The sequence below is a fragment of the Belonocnema kinseyi genome, chromosome 5, assembly GCF_010883055.1.
Source record: "Belonocnema kinseyi isolate 2016_QV_RU_SX_M_011 chromosome 5, B_treatae_v1, whole genome shotgun sequence".
Taxonomy (NCBI): Eukaryota; Metazoa; Arthropoda; class Insecta; order Hymenoptera; family Cynipidae; genus Belonocnema; species Belonocnema kinseyi.
The window spans coordinates 108,792,122-108,810,926 of record NC_046661.1 but is presented as its reverse complement, the minus strand read 5'-3'; the positions used below and the strand labels follow the sequence as shown (position 1 = coordinate 108,810,926).

General features: G+C 25.7%; 1 protein-coding gene across 3 annotated transcripts; it reads left to right on the top strand.

Annotated features, from left to right (window-relative positions):
• The first annotated feature begins 43 nt into the window (after nt 1-43).
• On the top strand, nt 44-17,022 carry LOC117172962 (dnaJ homolog subfamily B member 12). Of its 3 annotated transcripts, none has more exons than XM_033361285.1 (8): nt 44-445; nt 605-752; nt 3,092-3,237; nt 7,598-7,735; nt 7,893-8,011; nt 8,103-8,218; nt 10,773-10,936; nt 16,113-17,022. In XM_033361285.1, exons 1-8 carry the CDS (start codon nt 313-315, stop codon nt 16,223-16,225), a joined length of 1,077 nt encoding a protein of 358 aa, XP_033217176.1. In that variant the 5' UTR covers nt 44-312; the 3' UTR covers nt 16,226-17,022. The 3 variants fall into 3 exon arrangements, with proteins under 3 accessions (XP_033217176.1, XP_033217175.1, XP_033217174.1); XM_033361284.1 differs by having other exon boundaries at nt 7,878-8,011; nt 8,106-8,218; XM_033361283.1 differs by having other exon boundaries at nt 7,878-8,011; nt 16,113-17,019.
• Nucleotides 17,023-18,805: the final 1,783 nt, after the last annotated feature.

The window sequence follows — 18,805 nt, the reverse complement described above, 5'->3', positions numbered from 1 at the left end:
TATCCTATTGCGCATGCTTGCAACACAGGCGAAGCACGTAGAAGTCGTAGAACACGTCAACCAAAGAGAAACACAGAAATTGTACGTCATTCTCTAATTTCGTGTTTCGTCATTTTTGGTCACTTTGTTCGTTGCATATTTGTCTTTATCAGATTATCATCAATTCTTGTGTCCATGCTCATGACGTAGTGTGAAGTTTCATTTTTGTAAGGCTGGAGAGAGTGATTTATTTACTTTTTTGCTACGTCACGGGACTGGTCCCAAAATAGACGAACGTGAAGACATTTTCCCCATTTTCTTGTAAAAACTGTCATGGACAGCAACAAAGATGAGGCCGAAAGGTGCATGGAATTTGCGGAAAAGCATCTCCGGGATAAAAAGTTCAACGAGGCTGAGAAATTTCTCAGAAAAGCCCAAAAATTATTTCCTACAAAGAGGGTCGAAGGTATACAAAAAAGAACTTTAAAAACACTTTTTAACCTCTTTTTAGTACCAGGGATAATAAATTAAACGTTAATAAAATGAGTTTTAAATGGTCTGAAGGAGGATCATTATTCTGAAGTGAGGAACGTAATTCACTGCATTGTATTTTGTGATTTTTCAGATTTATTGACGAGAGTATCAATGCTTTCAAAGCAAAGTCAAAAGACAGAACCTGAACCAGAACTTAGGAAACGACAAACTACTGCTAAAGAAGGAACTCAACAAGCTACTGCTGAATTCTCCAAAGATCAAATTGAACATGTCCGAAGGTAATTTTCTTCAATTCTCTCAATTGTCAGGATATTTTTATATACCAGGAAAAATTTGGAAGTTTCGAGGAATTTTGTTCAGTCACGGAATTTTTTTCGAGAGCATGCTTAAATTTTTTTAAATTGAGTAACAGTGATTATAATGTATTTTATTATTTATCTTACTATGTATTTTATTATTCTGTTGAAAATTCGTTTCATTTTTTGAAGGACGTTAATCATCTTGAGTGAAAATTCATCTGTTTGCTTTCAAAATTCAACATTTTGTTTGCAATTTTCTCTCTCTTGCATTAAAAAGTCTTTCTTATTTGAAATTTCAAGTAATGTTGAAAAATCATATTATTTGGTTGGAATATCAACTAGCTTTTTTGTTCAGAAATCATCTTTTTTTAAATGAACATTGAATTATTTGGTTGAAAGTTAAATTCTTGTTAAAAATAATTTTTGTTGATGAAAATTCATCATTTTAATAGAAAATTCATCACTTCAGTAGAAAAAAGAGCTATTTTGTCGGGGATTTTTTTCGAGAAGGGGGTTAATTAATCTTATTGGTTAATAATTAATCTTTATGGTTTAAAATCAAACTATTCTAGTTGAAGATTCATACATTTTGCAAATATAACTATTTTTTGTAAAATTAGTTTTTTTTTTGTAAAAAATTTTTTTTTTAACTGCAAATTTTACTCTTCTAATTTATTATTCCATCACTTTATTTGAAAATTCATGTTTTTGGTTGAAAACTAGTCTTTTTTTTGGTAGAAAATTAATCTTTTTATTAGAAAATTCATATTTTTGTTGAAAATAAAACTACTAAAAGTGTTAAGCTCTTTTATTAAAAAATAATCTTTGATTTAAAATTCATCTATTCCAATCAAAGATTCATAGTTTTAGTTGAAAATTCATCACTTCGGTTGAAAATTTATTTTATTTTTTTGTGTGTAAAATTAATCTTTTTTTAACTGAAAATTTAACTATCCTATTTTTGGCTGAAAATAAATAATCTGTTTGTTTGTAAATCCATCTGTTCCAGTTCAAGATTTATAATTTTAGTTGAAAATTTATCACTTTGGTTGAAAGCTTGTTTTTTTGTGGAAATTGAACTTTTTAACTGAAAATTTAAATACATATTCCATTTTTTGTTGAAAATTAATCATTTGTATTTTAAAATTCAACTAATTGGTTATTTATTTATTTTTTTGTAAATCCATGTATTTTGTTTGTTTCAACTATTTTGTTAAATTTTGTTTTTAGTTGAAAATTCATGTATTTTGTAAAAAAATAAATTTTTTTGGTAGAAAAATAGTCTTTTTGTTTATAAAATAAAATGTTTCAGTTAAATATTCATCATTTTAGTTAGAAATACATCTTTTTGGTTGAAAATTTCGTTGAAAGTTAAACTCTTTTATTAAAAATTAATCTATTTCGTCAACATCTTTTTTGTAAATTTATGTATTTTGTTGAAAAATCTTATGTTTTGGTAGAAAGTTAATCTTTTTGTTCTAAAAATAATATTTTTTGGTTAAAAATTAAAGTATTGCAATTCAATATTCATCACTTGCTGTTGAACATTCATCTGTTTGTTTGAAAATAAAAGTACTTGGTAGAAAATTTTACAATTTCTGTTAAAGATTAATTATTATTACTCGAAGAAAATTCATCTTTCTGGATCAAATTCGACTATTTCAGTTGATGATTCGTAATTTTAGTCGAAAACTCACCAGTTTGGCTGAAAATAATTTTTTTAACTGAAAATTTAACTTATTTTTGTTGAAAATTGATCTTTTTAGTATTTTTTTGGAAAATTATCGTTTTGGTAGGAACTAATTGTTAAAAAAAAATGCAAAAATGTTTGAATGGCTTTGTACTGTGAAAAATTAAACCAGGAAAAAACTTGAATACTTTTATAAGGTGATATCATTAATCTAGGTACTTGGAAACAATTAGTTTAATGGCTTCAAATTAAAAATATATTTTTCATCTCTGAAAACACTTTGGTCGTAAGATACAAAAGCTTTATCTCGACATTTCCAACATTTCACTTTATAATAGCTTAAAATAGCTTATAGCTTTTAAATGTATTGTTTTCCTAAAACTATTTTGTGTATTTACTTATTATAATCATTATAAATTACACCTTAAATTAATGTTTACGAATTTTAAGAAATAGTAAATACTTCCAAATCAAAAAGAATAGTAGTATAAATACAGATTTCTGTGAAAGAAGTCGACGGACAAAGAAACGTAAACAGAATGAATCGTAGATTATTATAAGGGATCAACCTAAATATAATTCCTACAAAGCAGAATAATTTCCTTAAAATCTTCACTCAATTTTTCAGAATTAAAAAGTGCAAAGATTATTACGAGATCTTGGGAGTGACCAAAGAGGCCACAGACAGTGAGATTAAAAAGTCCTATAAAAAATTAGCTCTCCAATTACATCCAGATAAAAATAAAGCTCCAGGTGCTGCCGAGGCGTTTAAAGGTTGGTATTTCATGAGTAAACTGATGTTTAAATTTATAAATACTAGTTGCCAATTCCTTATTGATTTAAAAGAATTTGCATATTAAAGTTTTTTGCTATCCATAGTTGAAGCCGTTTGTCAAAAAGGGGTCAAAAGAAGGCAAAGTTTTTTTACTTAGTTGAACGTTTGATTTTCAATCAAAATTGACAAAATCATTTATTACAGAGTAGAAAGGATGCATATTCTGTTTTCGTTTTGGGAAAACTACGCAACATTTTTTACTTGCCTTTGTTTCCGCGTAATATTTTAACTTTCCTGAATCTTTTGTTGTATTCATAATTTTGATTTTAGAACTGTAAAAGGAAATTTAAATAACACAGATAATTATTATCCTGAGTTTAAACTTTGGTTCGGGAAATTAGAGATTTAGAAAAAAATGGCAAAGCATAGGGATTTTAAGTTTTTAAAATGAAAAGGTAATTTTAATAACTTCTTTTTCAATAAATTAGCCCGTGGGAGAACCACTATTGAATTCAGGTCTATACGACTTTCTGAATTTTCTTGAATTCTTTTGAAATATTTTAGGATATTTTTAAAGATTCTAAGAAAATTTCAATATATTTTCATAATTTGAAGAGATTTCAAAGTTTTTAGGGAATTTCTAAACGTTACACGGAGTTTTCATGAGCTCTAAACAGTTAAAGTAATTTCATACATTTCAAATGATTTGAAATATTTTAGAGAATGTTAAAAGATTCCAAAGCATTTTCAAGTGATTAAATAATTTTTAATTAATTAAAAAGGATTGAAATGATATTAAGGGATTTCAAAAGTTCTGAATGTATGAACAGGATTTTATCATATTTTAATAGATTTAAAAGAATTTATTCACAAGAATTCAGTGATTTCATAGGATTGCAAAATTTGTAAAATATTTCAGGTATTTCCAGAGATCTTTAAGAATCTTAAAAGTATTTTGAAGAATTTCGAAGGTATGGTTCGATTTTATTAGTATTATATGGTTTTAAGATATTTTAAAAGATTCTACGAGATTTTAAAAGATTACGGAGGAATCCAATATAATTTTTTATTGGATTTCAAAGAATTTATTCACAAGAATTTAGTGATTTCGTATGTTTTCACAGATTTATAAATATATCAAAGTTATTTTCAATTTATTTTAATAATTTGAAATAATTTCAAAATTTTTAAAGATTTTAGGGTATTTAAAAATTTCCAAGTAGTTTTCAAGAGCTTTAAAAAGTTTAAAGGAATTTCAACAAAATTTGAAATATCACAAGGTGTTTTAAAAATTATTCTAAGGAATTTCTAATTGATTCCATTAATTTAATGAGATTTAAAAGGATTTGAAATATTTTCGAGCATTAAAAAAAATTCCAAGGATATTTTAATTTTCTTCGACAATTTGAAGGAATTTCAAGGGAAGTAAATATGATAGGGTGTTTAAAAATATTTCAGAAGCTATGGAACGATTTTACAGAACCTATAATGTTTTTCACATTTTTTAAATGGGATTTTAAAATCTTACAAGGCATTTTAATAAACTGTCCAGGATGAAAGGAAATATCATAAAATTTCATAGAATTTCACGGGATTTTATACTATTTTAATGGATTTCATAAAATTAATTTCCAAGAAGTGAGGAATTTCGTAGGGTTTCAAAGACTTGAGGATTTTTTTAAACATTTTTTTCAATTCATTTGAATTTATTTAGACTTCACCCTGAATTCTTATTAATTTGTCCTGATTTCTTTTAAATTATTTGAATTATTCGCAACTCTCTTGAATTTTTTTCATTGTCTTTGAACTGTTCTAAATTTATTCAATTCTACTTAATTCAATAGATTCATTAAATTTTTGTTTAATTCATCTTGAAGTCTTTTTAACTCACCTTGAACTTTTAGGGATTTCATCCAATTCTTTTGAATTTCAGTGAATTTTTCTAAACTCATTTCAAAACTTACTGAATTCAATGGATTTTTTCATATTCTTTAATTGTTACAATTCACTTGATTCTTTAAAAACTTTGCTTCGAATTTTTATGAATTTCATCGAATTCTTTTAAATTCAAATGAACATTATTCACTTTGACTCACTTTTTATGCTGAAAATAATAAATTTTAATTTAAAATCTTTTTATTTCATCTATAAAAGATTCTATATTAAGAATGTACCAGATTAAAATTTTTGTCTTTAAATATTATTAGTCAGGGAAAATTATATTATATATTTTAGATTTTAATCTCTATCAGAGAACATTTCATATTATAGCTAGATCCCTATTCGATCATCATCACACTTTGTAATCAATTTTAAGATTAATTACACTTTGTTAATATACTCTTGATTAAAGAATTCACAGGATGGCCGCTGGACCGGGAAACCGGGAAATTACCGGGAATTTTATGGAAGCGGGGAAAACCGGGAAATGACAGGGAATTAATTTTTTGACCGGGCATTTTACAAAAATTTTATTCTAAAAATGTTGTCCGACTTTAATTTTAACCAGTTTAAAATAATTTCCTAAATTGTGATTTTTATTAATTATTATATCATTTAGTTTAGAATGCTCAACTCGAAAATCTTTCACTTTAAAAATTTCCCATTTTAGATTTTTAATTTTTAAGCATATATTTTAATTTAAAGAATGGCTGCCGGACCAGGAAACCAAGAATTTTACAAATGTTCAGAAGAAAAATCTGCCCAAGTTCGATTTTAGCAGTTTTTTAAATAATTAAAGTGAAGTTTTGAGGATTTAAACAATTACAAATTAAAAGCATTTGAAGTTGATAATTTTTTATAAAAACAGTTTTATTTTATCAACTGTAAATATAAATAAATACATTATTTTTAAAATGGATCTGTATTTGAGAATTTTCAGATTGTAACTGTTTCAATCCGAAAGTCTTGATAAGAATTGAAATTAATTGAAACCAAATATTTAAAAGAAAACAATTTGAAACTGAATTGTTTTACATAGAAAGCTTGGAATCTTTTGATTTTCGAAGAGCTTTTAAACTTTTAGCGTTAAAATTTTAATTGTTCTATTTAAAAAGTGTTTAATTTATAAGCGAAATTGTTAAATTTTGACGCATAAATAATAATTGAACACTTATTATTTGTAGAAAAAAACTTTAGTAATTATAAGAGATATTTAGAAGTTTTGAAAAGATTCAAAATTAATTAAAAACTTGAACTTCTAAATATATTTTTAAATCTCTTAAAATCTTTTTAAACTTTCGGTTACAATAATTTTTCAAAGTGAAAAATCATTTTCAATTTTCCTAAGAATCTTAAGAATTTTTTTATTCTTTTGTAGTCTTTCACAATTCTTAAAAAAATTCTAAATTTTTTGTTTCAAATCTGCAAAAATCTAAATTTTATTTTAAATTCGGCTGTATGTATTTTTAATTATTTCAAGTTCTAAATTTAATTCGAATCTTTTTAAACTTCTAAATATCTCTTAATATCACTCTAATATTTTTACAAATAATAAGTGTTCTATTTTTATTTATAAATTCAAATTAATTTTTTTTTAATTTGCAGGATTTTCTAAAAGTGATAGAAAAAATTCAATTCATTTTGAAATATGCTTAACATTTCTGACAAAAAATTCAAAAATGATTTTGAATTTGGAAAACTTTAAAACCATTTCTAGATTTTTAAAGATTTTGAAATAAAATTTTGAAGGGTTTGAAGGATGTCTAGACTATTTAAAATAGAAATAATTTAACTTCTAATTCGAGAACTGTTAAGTTAAAAAAATTATTTTTCAATTTTTAATGTGTTTAGCTTAAAATTACTTAAAATAATCTAATTTTGAAAAATTTTAAAGTTCATTGCTTGATTCTTTAATTTAGACTATTGAAAATGTTAATGTGGATTTATATTTTTGGAACTTAATCTGAATCTTTGAACTCTATAATTGATAAAAGTTCTAAATTTTGCAGTTTGGGTTCCACTTTGAATGCTTTAATTTGTTGTTTATTACTTTATATGGAAAAATGTTTAGAATATAGTTTTATTTTTTAAATTTTATTGGCCGTGAAAAATGTTTGCGAACCGGGAAATGACTGGGAATTTTTCCCTTCGATTAAAACGGCCACCCTGAATTCACCAGAGGACATATAATCGGACTTATTTTGCGTATTCAGCTTAATTTTGACCAAAATACTACTTACGTCCCCTTTTGTCAAACTGGTTCCACTGAAGCTTTTTTTTTGTTCATTCAATCTTGCAGCGCAATATTTATGGTTTTTTTACCCTTGTTTCTTACGAGGATCATTTTAGACTTTATTAATTACAATTAATTTTCTAAAAGATGAAAATGTGAGATAATTGATCTTATAATTTAAATAGCGATCGGAAATGCTGTTGCCGTTTTAACCGATGTGGAGAAACGAAAACAATATGATTTGTACGGTTCCGACGAGGAAAGGATGCAAACCTCGCAGTCTCGACAAACTCATCATTATAATTATACTCGTGGTTTCGAAGGTAATTTTGAAACTGGATCATATTCTTTAGAACAGATTTGATAATCAGATTTTATAAGTTGTTTTATGTTGAGAAAGTAATTGAGTAAATTCGGTTTTATATCGAATAATGATTTAGTAATGTCTCTGTGCTGTTTTTTCAGCCGATATCACAGCAGAAGAGCTGTTTAATATGTTCTTCCGAGATGTATTTCCACAACAAGATTTTTATATGCGACGGACAGGTGGCAGGTGGACGAGACAAAACGATCAGCAAAGTCAACACGCCCATACTCAGGTATTTTGTAAATCAATATTGTTTTTTTTTTAGATTTCTCGAATGCTTGTTGTTAATATACATTTCTTTTATCAAACGATAACTTTCTTAGCAGGCAAATGGATACACCACATTCCTTCAGATGTTACCTGTTTTGTTACTGATAGTATTAACAATGATGAGCAGTTTTTTTATATCTGATCCTGTGTACAGTTTACATTCTAGCGCGTGAGTATCGTTCTTTTACAATTCTATCCACGGTTGCTACAAGGCTTGGAAGCCCTGAAAAGGTCCATGGAGTTTTAAAAAAATTACTGGACTGCAATTATAACAATTATTCTAGTACTTCGGGACGAATTTTAAATTTGCGAATTCAGGGGGCCAAATTTTGAATTTGTATCATTTTAATTTCAGAAATTAAAATCAATTTTGAAATTGAAAACTAAATTGAATCTTTCAAAGGTGAAGCTTCGGAGCATTTAAAATTTTTAAATGTTGTTACATACAAAAAATTGTAGTTTAACTTTACAACTAATTAGGCACATTATTTTTTAAATCAAAAAATAAATGGAATTATTCTAAAAACCTTTCAAAATAAATAGTTATTTTAAGTGTTAAAGTGTTAGCAAAAATGTTCATATTAAAACTGTTTTATACTCAAACCCTTCAAAATCGAAATTATTTTAAGTAAACTTAGATCTTCGAAAAATTAATAATTTTGAAATTGTCAATTAAACTTTTCAAAATTCAATTAATTTAACTAAAAATTGAGCGTTCAAAATGATAATTTATAACTTTAAATTTGTAACCATTCAGAATTAAGGGAATTATTCAATTACTGAGGTATTAATTTCAAATAGTTTAATTTTTGTCTATTTTGATTTTAAATAACATTTTTTTACGATAAATCGTCTAAGTTTTTTCATTTTGAAATGATTTATTTGTTTAAATCTTCAACTAAAATCGTGGAATTGAAAAATATTACTTCAAAATTAAAAAAGAAAATAGTATGAAAGCAAAATTGCTACAATATTATTTCAATGTTTGAATTTGCAAAACTTAAGCTTTTTCCTTCGAAATTGTTTTATTTTTACATCTGAAATTAAGGAATTCAAATCTGACTAAATTTTGAAAGATTTAATAACGTAATTGTCTTGACATTTTTAATATTTGAATTTGAAACTATATTATAGTGAAATTAAAAATTCGAAACCTCCAAAATTAAGAAATTTGAAACCCTTGTGGATATAATTTCTATGAATTTATACCAAAACTTTGATGAATTTCTGTAGAAATTTTAAAAGAATTTCTACGAAAATATCTATGAATTTTTACGCAAATGTCTAAGATTTTAAAAATTAATTTTGACTCGAAATATAGTCTGTTTTTGAAATTTTCATCATCTAAAAATTGACAAATATCACGTATCTCTCACCGTTTTCGATAAATTTCAAAATTTAGGAAGTCTCAATACTTCCGCAACAATAGCTTACGAAAAAGTACAGCGTCTACGATTTTTGTATAAAATTTAAAATATTTTTTCTAAAAAATAGTAGTTTTTCAGGATTGTATTGAAATTTATGTAAATTGAAAATTGTCGTTATTTTTAATTTATTTTAGGAATCAATGGGCAATTTTATACAAAAAATGTTCCTATTTATTCGTAAAGAAGTATATTTATTCATAATTATGCGTAGAAAAAACTACAATCTTAGCTTTTTGAAATCGTAAATTTTCGTGTTTTTAAAATAAAAATTCGTAATTTTCTGCAAAAACCTATTCAAAATAATGTAAAAAGAAACCATAATTTTGGAGATGGAACTTTGCATATTTATTTGTAAAGAATTGTATTTATGCACAATTATGTGGGGAAATTTGTAGTTTTTTAAAGAAAAAATATTTTTAAAAGCTTACAACGATATTTTCCAAATGGTAAATATTCGTTATTTTTGTATAGAAATTAATCATCTGCTATGGAAACTTATTAAAAAGTATGAAAAACTAAATCTTTATTATGGGATTCTAGATTTTCTTAGTTTTTCATAGAAAATTGTAGCTTTTCATAATTTTATGCAGAAATTTGTAATGTTCTAAAATACTATTTTTTCATAATTGTTTGTAGAAATTTCTAATTTTATCAGAAAAACTATGAAAAACTAAAAATATCAATTTTTAGTTATTTATTGTAGATAATAGTAATTTTTTACAAAAACCTATTGAAAATAATAAAAAACTAAACATTTACCTTGAAGTCATGAATTTTCCTATTCATTCTTAAAGAATAGCATTTATTTATAATTATTTGTAGCAATTTCAAGTTTTTAAAGAAATAAAAAAACATATTATAGAAAATCTATTAAAAATGAAGATTGTGTTTGGTTTTTCTTAGATTTTCATAATTTTGATTAATTCATATTTTGTAATTTTTGATGCCAAACTATTACAAAATCTAGACTTTTTTTGCAATAATGGGTAAAAACAATGTTTGCATTGACTAATAATTGGACGAGACATTGTTGGTAAATTAGTTTGCAACCAGTAGAATGTGTTGAAATTCAATAGCATTTTCTAGATTTAAAAAAAAGTTGACCTGGATTTTTTTTTCAAAAGTAAACTTTTAAGTACTTGAAGTTATGGAGTTTTTAAACCGGCCTTTTGTAGCAATCCTGCTATTGCTTTCTGTCACAGTAAGATTTTATAATTAATTCTATTTATCCTTGGAACTCTTGAATTATTCGGAACAAATTTTAATCGTTACTTAATGGAAAGTTTCTTTTTACAGTAAATATACCGTTCCTAGAACGACGCAAGGTCTGAAAGTGCCATACTTCGTGAAAGAAAATTTCCACAGCGAGTATCAAGGCAGTTTGCGAAGACTAGAAATTTCAGTGGAAGAGGAATATCTGAGTTACTTGAGGCAAACCTGCTTTAGAGAAAAGAACTACAGTAAGTATTACTAAAATTTAAATCTTATGGCCCCTGGAATTCATCGCTAAATCAGATTTCATATATTCAGGCCAAACGGAGAAGTCATTTTATCTAGTTTTTTTATATACGTAATCTAAAGAGGAGAAAGACTTTTGATAAAGACCGTTTTCTTTCTTTTTTTTTGAAAATGGTATGTTTTATGTAATAATGCATACAAAAAATGCGTCTGGTGGATTAATTACTCCTGTAATCTGGCGAACAAAATAATATAGAAAATTCAGTGTAGGTCAATTAATGATTTTTCCTTTAATCAATTTCTGACAAGTTTTTCGCAATTCTAGAAAACCTGGAAGTTTCCTTGAATTTTTTTAAACCTTGAAAACCTAGAAATCTTGATTTTTTCACGCAAACCTTGAATTTTTATTATTCTTTTTCTTTTCTTTTAAAATAGTAACTTTATCGAAATGCGAAGAGTAATTTAAATCTTTTAGCCTATTATGAAAGAAATATCTCGTTTAGAAAAAATCTTGCTGCTGAGAATCTTTTTATTCAAGATATAGTATATCTTTTGTTTATTACAGAATAAATAAATATATGGCCATACAACGGATTTTTCGAGGGGTTGACCGCTCGGTTTTTTAGTGTACAATAGATTTCAAAAGGTTACAAAATATTTCTAAAGATATAAAAATATTTCGCACATTTCAAAATATTTTAAATATCATTAACATTTCATCAAGATTTCACGGATGATAACGATTTGAAAAAGGCGCACAAACCAGATTTCAATAAAGATTTCACATAAATTCTCCAAAGATTTGGAACATTTCACAAAGATTTTAAAACTTACAAAAGAGTTTCAAATTTCTAAGATTTCAAAACATTTAAAAGATTTTAAACAGTTTCAAAATTGTTTAGGAGATATCAAAAGATTTCACTAAGATTTGTAATAATTTAAATAATTCCAACGAATTAACAAAGATTTTCGAACATTGCACAAAGATTTTAAAACTTTCAAAGGATTTTAAAGGTTTCAAAACTTTTCAAAGATTTTAAATGACTTCAAAATTTTTTAGGAGGTGTCAAAAGATTACCAGATTTCAAACGATTACAACAAATTTTCGAAAGATTTCTCAAATATTTTAAACGATTCTTAAGGATTTCAAAACATTTCAAGAATTTTAAAGATTTTAGAAAAGCTTTGAAAAATGCCAAAAGAATTCTCACAGATTTCACCGAAATTTCAAGCTTTCACTGAGGTTTGTAATACATCACAAAGATTTTAAAAGATTTCAATGATTCCAAAGACATTACAAAGATTTAAAAATATTCCTAAAGATTTCAAAAAGACGACTCGTGTTCGCAAAAAATTAAGAATTTTTTTATTTACGATTCGGCTTCCTTTAGAAATCTTTGACCAATACAAAATGAAATGGCTCATTTTTTACATATATGACAAACGTTTATTTCATTATTTGTTGTAAAAAAAGGAGACCTGGAAAATTTTGATTTCTTGACCGGGAAACCCTGGAAAAGACCTTGAATTTTTTTCCTAAGAATGTATAGAAAGAAAGATTAAACTCTTGAATGAGCTGATGCAGAAAATAGGGAAAGTAAATTTTATCAACATTTTACATTCGCGGATTTTAAGGCTTTAATGTAGACCAGCCTCCTGCCTCAACCGTGTATGTATGCCTCAACCGTATCTCTTACGATCTGGAGGGGAAATGTATTTGAAACTAATCCAACAGATGGCGCCACAAAAAGTAGGTCTGACTTTTTCATTGAATGTCATTAAGGGCATGTGATACTTACAGTTTCCCCGACTCTTTTTCCACAAAAATGAAAATTTTTAAAAACTGAATTCGGAGATGTTATAAAATATCATAACGGACGTCCCCGGACTCTTTTTTGAGGGATAATAAGAAACAAATTTATTATGCTAAATAAAAATTTTATGCATATGTATTATTTTGAGGTTACGTCATTTTTCATCTCTGCCTTTCCGATAATCTGGAAATTATTTATGAAATAAACTTTTTTAATTGCCTGCAAAAAGGGTTAGTTCCGGGAGATTAGTTACTACGTTTATTTGCAAGTCCAAAGTTTTTGGCCAAAAATATTGTGTATTTTGGAAGTAACGCACAGGAGAATTGTAACATACATAAAGTGTGTGGGGACGCCCGTTAGCATGTTCGCTATCATTTCCCAAATTTTTAAGACAAAATATTGATTATTCTAGAAAAAAAGCCGTCGGAACCTAAAACTGGTAAAATCGATACTAATTCCTAAGAGCTATGCAAATTAATCAGATTTTGCTAAATTGAAACTTTTTTTAATTAAACCAAAAAAAAAGTGTGTGGGGACGTCCGTTAGCATGGTCGCTATCATTTCCCAAATTTTTAAGACAAAATATTGATTATTAAAGAAAAAAGCCGTCGGAACCTAAAGCTGGTAAAATCGACAATTTCCTAAGTATCACATGCCCTTAAGAAAAAGCAAAAATAATAAAAAACTTTATGCTCTTTGCGAATAAACAAAAAATATATATATGTGAAAAAATAAGTGTCATTATTACTAATTATTAAAAAAAAGAAAAGTCACAAAAATATGTAGTTTAATATGAATAAAATTTAATTTTGAGATACGTCTTGAAACCAGTTCGAACTTCATATTTCTATGATTTATTTTTCTGATATTAATTTTATTATTTGTTCTAGTTAAAAAAAAAAATATTTATTGTTAAAATTATTAATTTAGCTTATGAAAAAATTAATACTATTTAAAACCTCAATGACAAAATTACTTAAAACATATGCATGATCAGAAGAATTAATGAAAAATAAATCACTTATATCCTATATAAATAAAATAATAATTAAAATGTGTAAGACTAGAACTGAAGTTGCAAAGTAAAGAATCTTTGTACCTTCAAAATATTAATTTCAAGTTTTGAAGGTAATATTTTTAAAAAGTAACGGTAATTTTAATTAAAATGTTTTGGGGGAATAAGTTGGTAAAAAGTCAATGACAAGACTGATAAATGAGAAAATGGATTTAATATTATTTAATATAATGTATATATTTATTTAAATTGAACTGAACATCATATATACATTTATACAGTTCAATAATTTATTTATTGCTTAATCTTAAAAGTTTTTTTCTCGCTGCATACAACGCCTAATAATTATATTAAAAAATTTAAAAATAAAGGAGATTTTAAATGAAATAGTTAATTATATTATTGCAACCCTCATTTCTAAAATAATCATACTATAAGCTATTAAACTCTGTGAACAAACTTACTGTACTCATGACGCACAGTTGGAGGAAATGCACTTTTTTAATTCAAAAATTTCCAGAGCCTTCAATTTTCTTGCGATTTTAATTTTTTTAATTAAAGATTAATAAATTCTATAGATCTTGACTCTTCGAACTTTTGTCTCTGTTTTTTTATTAATAATTTTTCCACTCAAAGTATGGAAAAACTAAAATTTGGTACGAAACAATTTTTTTCGTTTTAATAACTGATCAGCAAAACTTTATATTGCCTTAATAAATGTTTAGGGACTTACAGAATAAAATAATTTGTTTCATTATCGGTAAAATTTTTTTTTTACTAAAAGTGCTTCAAATTAATGTAGGAATGACATTTAATAACAAAAATAATTTAAAAGTTTAAAATAACCACTGTGATAAACAATTTTTCTGGACAAACATGGTTTGAGACTTTTCAAGTTATAATTTCCTTTAATCGCCAGAACGACTTCAGGTATTTCTTAAAATAATAAGTATTTAATAATATTTAATCAAATATAATTTACAAAAATTTAAATTGTCATATTTTATCAAATAATATTAAATATTTATTACTTCAAAGAATACCTGAAGTCGTTCTGGCGATTAAAGGAAATTATAACTTGAAAAGTCTCAAATTCCAATATTTTGCCACAAGAATTGTTTATAACAATGGTTATTATGAACTATTTAATTATTTTTGTTATTAAATGTCATTCCTACATTAATGTGAAACAATTTTAGCAAAACAAAAATATTACCGATAATAAGACTATTTGTCAATTTGTTTATCAAATTTCTTTACAACAAATAAATGGAATAATAAACAAATTATTTGTATTTTATGAGTCCCTAAACATTCATTTAAGACAATATAAAGTTTTCTTGATCTTTTATTAAAGCGTCAAAAATGGTTATGTACAAAATGTCCGTTTTTCCATACTTTGAGAGAAAAAATTATTAATAAACAAATTGAGGAGACCAAAGTTCGGAGCGTCAAGCTGAACGAAAAAAGTGAATTTCCTCCCACTGTGCGTCATGAGTACGGTACGTTTGTTTATAGAGTTCAATAGTTTATAGTCTGTTAATTTTAGAAATTAGGTTTGCCATAATGTAATTAACTATTAAATTCGAAATCTCCTTTGAATTATTAATTTTAAATAAAATTATTAGGGGTTGAATCCAGCGAGAAAAAAGCTTTCAAGATTAAGCAACAAATAAATGATGGAACTGTATAAATGTATATATGATGTTCGGTTCAATTTAAATAAATATATACATTATATTAAATAATATTAAATCAATTTTCTCTTTTATCAGTCCTGTCATTGACTTTTTACCAAATTATTCCCTCAAACATTTTAATTACAATTATCATTACTTTTAAAAAATATTTTTCTCAAAACATGAAATTGTACAGATTTTAAAGGTACAACGATTCTTTCAAGTGAAAATTAAGATGTAGTCTAACTTAAATGATTTTTTTTAACTTAAAATAATAAAATCAATAATATTAGCAAAATAAATAATAGGAATAAAAAGTTCGAATTGCTTTCAAAATGTTTCTCAAAATTAAATTTTATTCATATTAAACTAATTATTTTCCTGACTTTCTTTTTTTAAAATAATTAGTAATAGTTACTCTTATTTTTTCACATATTTTTTTTATTTGCAAACAGCATCAAGTTTTTAATTATTTTTTCTTTTTCTTAATGCAATTCAATAAAAAACGCTGACCTACTTTCTGTGGCGCCATCTGTTTGATTAGTTTGACCGACATTTTCCCTCCGGATCGTAAGAAAACAGAAAAGTTGGGGCGATATTTGGGGCTGATGTAGACAGAATTAATTAATGGTATATGGTTAAGAGTTTGATTATTATTATCTATTTGTAGGAGAGTCGATGATATGGAAGGCGAGAAATTTCGGTGACCAAGATTTATACCAGCGAGCCAGAAACATGGAAATGCCTTCGTGTAAAAAATTACAAGAGATGCAAGCATCATAGCATTTCTTTGAATATTAATCAACCTTTTTTTGGTGTATTGTAGATAGGTGTATGTTTGGTTTGCGCGCAGTCGAAAATATTGTTTATATTACGAGAATTAACTATCAATGTTGACAAATATTATCGTTTATAATTTTAAATTAGACGTGCTTTAGTTTTATTTATCAGTACATCCTCATTCCTTAGTCATTCTCTACATATATTTACAAAAAATAGACTTGCGTAATTGCCTTTAGATTAATGAATCGAGCTGCAATCGAAAAAAAAAATTCGAACGTTACATACATGAAACTATTATATTTCTTTCAAACACCAAAAACATTAGTTTAGATTTTTAAGAATGTTTGAAAGCTTGTTTTTCAACCTGAGCCGATTAGAATTTACAATCAAAGTCACAGGTTGTGATTTTTTTCAAAGTGAGAACAGGAGATATGAGGTAGATTAATCCAGTGTATAAATTCAACATTGTTAAATATCTTTATCTAGCGGAAAAAGTTTATTTATTTGATCTTTAGGTCTATAACACACTGTATTAAATGTGTGGCGAAATGTGTTGAATCTTGCTAATAAAATAGATTCTATATGACTAAGTGAACATTACTATAGATTATCTTTTGTTAAAATTTTTAAAAAATTGCCAAATTCCATAGCTTTATTTGACATATTTCACAGATTATTGCAAAGCCCAACAATATTTTAAATTGGTTTTTAGTTGTTAATATTAAACATAGAAAAACATGTAAAAATATCAGTTTAGATACATAGATGTGATTGAATAAAATGATGAGAAGATAGAATTATGTAGATTTCATTTTAGTAAGTACAATTTAGTAAGTACAATTTTTTTCCAAAATTTTCAATTGCATACATCTATTGAGAATGAGAGCGAATTTATTTTTTTGACTTGTAATACAAATTTGATGACATAAAAATTTGTAGATGCAAAATGTATACAATCACTTGTAATATAACAAATTTTATGTCACATTATATAATGCAATTTAAAATAAGTTTCATTTTAACTTTTTTAAATTCATTTGTAAATTTGAACAATTCAAAAATCTTTTACGATGAAAATTTTCCATTTTAGACCTTTTTGTGAAGGGTACATTTTCAATTTTGAGGTTCTTAGAATGCAGTTTTGAAGACTTAAAAAATTAAAAGCGTTTGAAATTGAAATATTTGTATAACCGTTTTAAGTTAATTATCTATAACTATAAATTTATTAATGATTTTTAAAATTTAACTGTGGTTCAAGTATTAAAAATTGAACAATTAACCTTGGTAGTTAAACAAATGAAAGAGTCCGCTTGAAACTGTATATACTATTTTTAAATTAAGGGGGTATTCTGTCTAGAATTTTGAAAAATTCGATTTTTTTGGATATTTTCAAAGTTTAGACCTTTAAGAACATATTTTGAAGAAGAAGAAGGTCCAATGTATGGAGCAGGAATGGCTGATTGATAAAATGTAAGTACAGCGTACCAGCTTCATATTAAAAGGTTGGTTTTTACTATTTTTAAAAAATTCAGGAATTTCAAAAAAGGGGTAAAAAAATTTTTGATTTTAGACAGTCGCCATTTTGTAAAATTTTTTTTTTCATGTTCCCCGAGGTAGGGGCTGTAACGACATCCTTACTAATTAAGAATTTCTTTTGTTTTTTAAGATCACCAGGAGGGTTGGAATCATGGTGGCCATGATGCACCGTTTTTTTCACACCTGTCTGTTCCCCCTTCTAAATTTTTTAATGAAATTTTGTTTCTGTATTTTATAAATATCAATAAAAGCATGGTAAAAAAATGGTAAAAATATTTTTTGCTTTTTTATAAATTCAATTTAAAAAAACAGCCGAAAATCGGGTTTCTAAACCAGAATACCCCCTTAATAGATTAATAATTAAAGACTCTTATTTAATTTCAAATCCTATATTAAAATATTCTGACACTCTAAATCATTACATTTTTAACCCTTTTGCAAATTGATCTTTTTAAAATTGTATCAAAAGCAATTTCAAGCAATTATAACTCGAATATTAAAAATCAAGTATTAAAAATCAAAAATTAAAAATCAAACAATTTAAAACTGAATTTCCTTGAATTGTTAAAATTTCAGCGGGCTAAATTTAAGTATTTAAATGCCTGTGTCTATACGTAATAATATATTATTTGTTTAGAAAAAATTCGAGGAGATATTTGGATTTTTTATTTTGAAAAATTAATTTCAACTGAAAAATGAAAAACATTTCAAGACAAAAACTTCTTTCAGAAGCCTTTTAAGCATTTTAATTTTTTCAAAAGAATAAAAAAAGATTTCCAAACTTGTAAAAAAAAAATGTTTAATTTTAGTGCCATTTTTTTCGTAGTATTTATTGAAAGCTTAAAGGGGATTTTGAATCGTTTTAAAAGGTATTGGAAATATAATAAAACGCACTATAAAAAGTTTATAAGTTCCTGAATTTCTAGAAATATAACAAAAATAACACAGCTAAATACCTATATTACCGACCTCACTTTTTCCGTTCACTGAATGTTTTTTTGAACCTAAGAACTTTTTTTGTAAATAAAATATCGAGCTGAAACT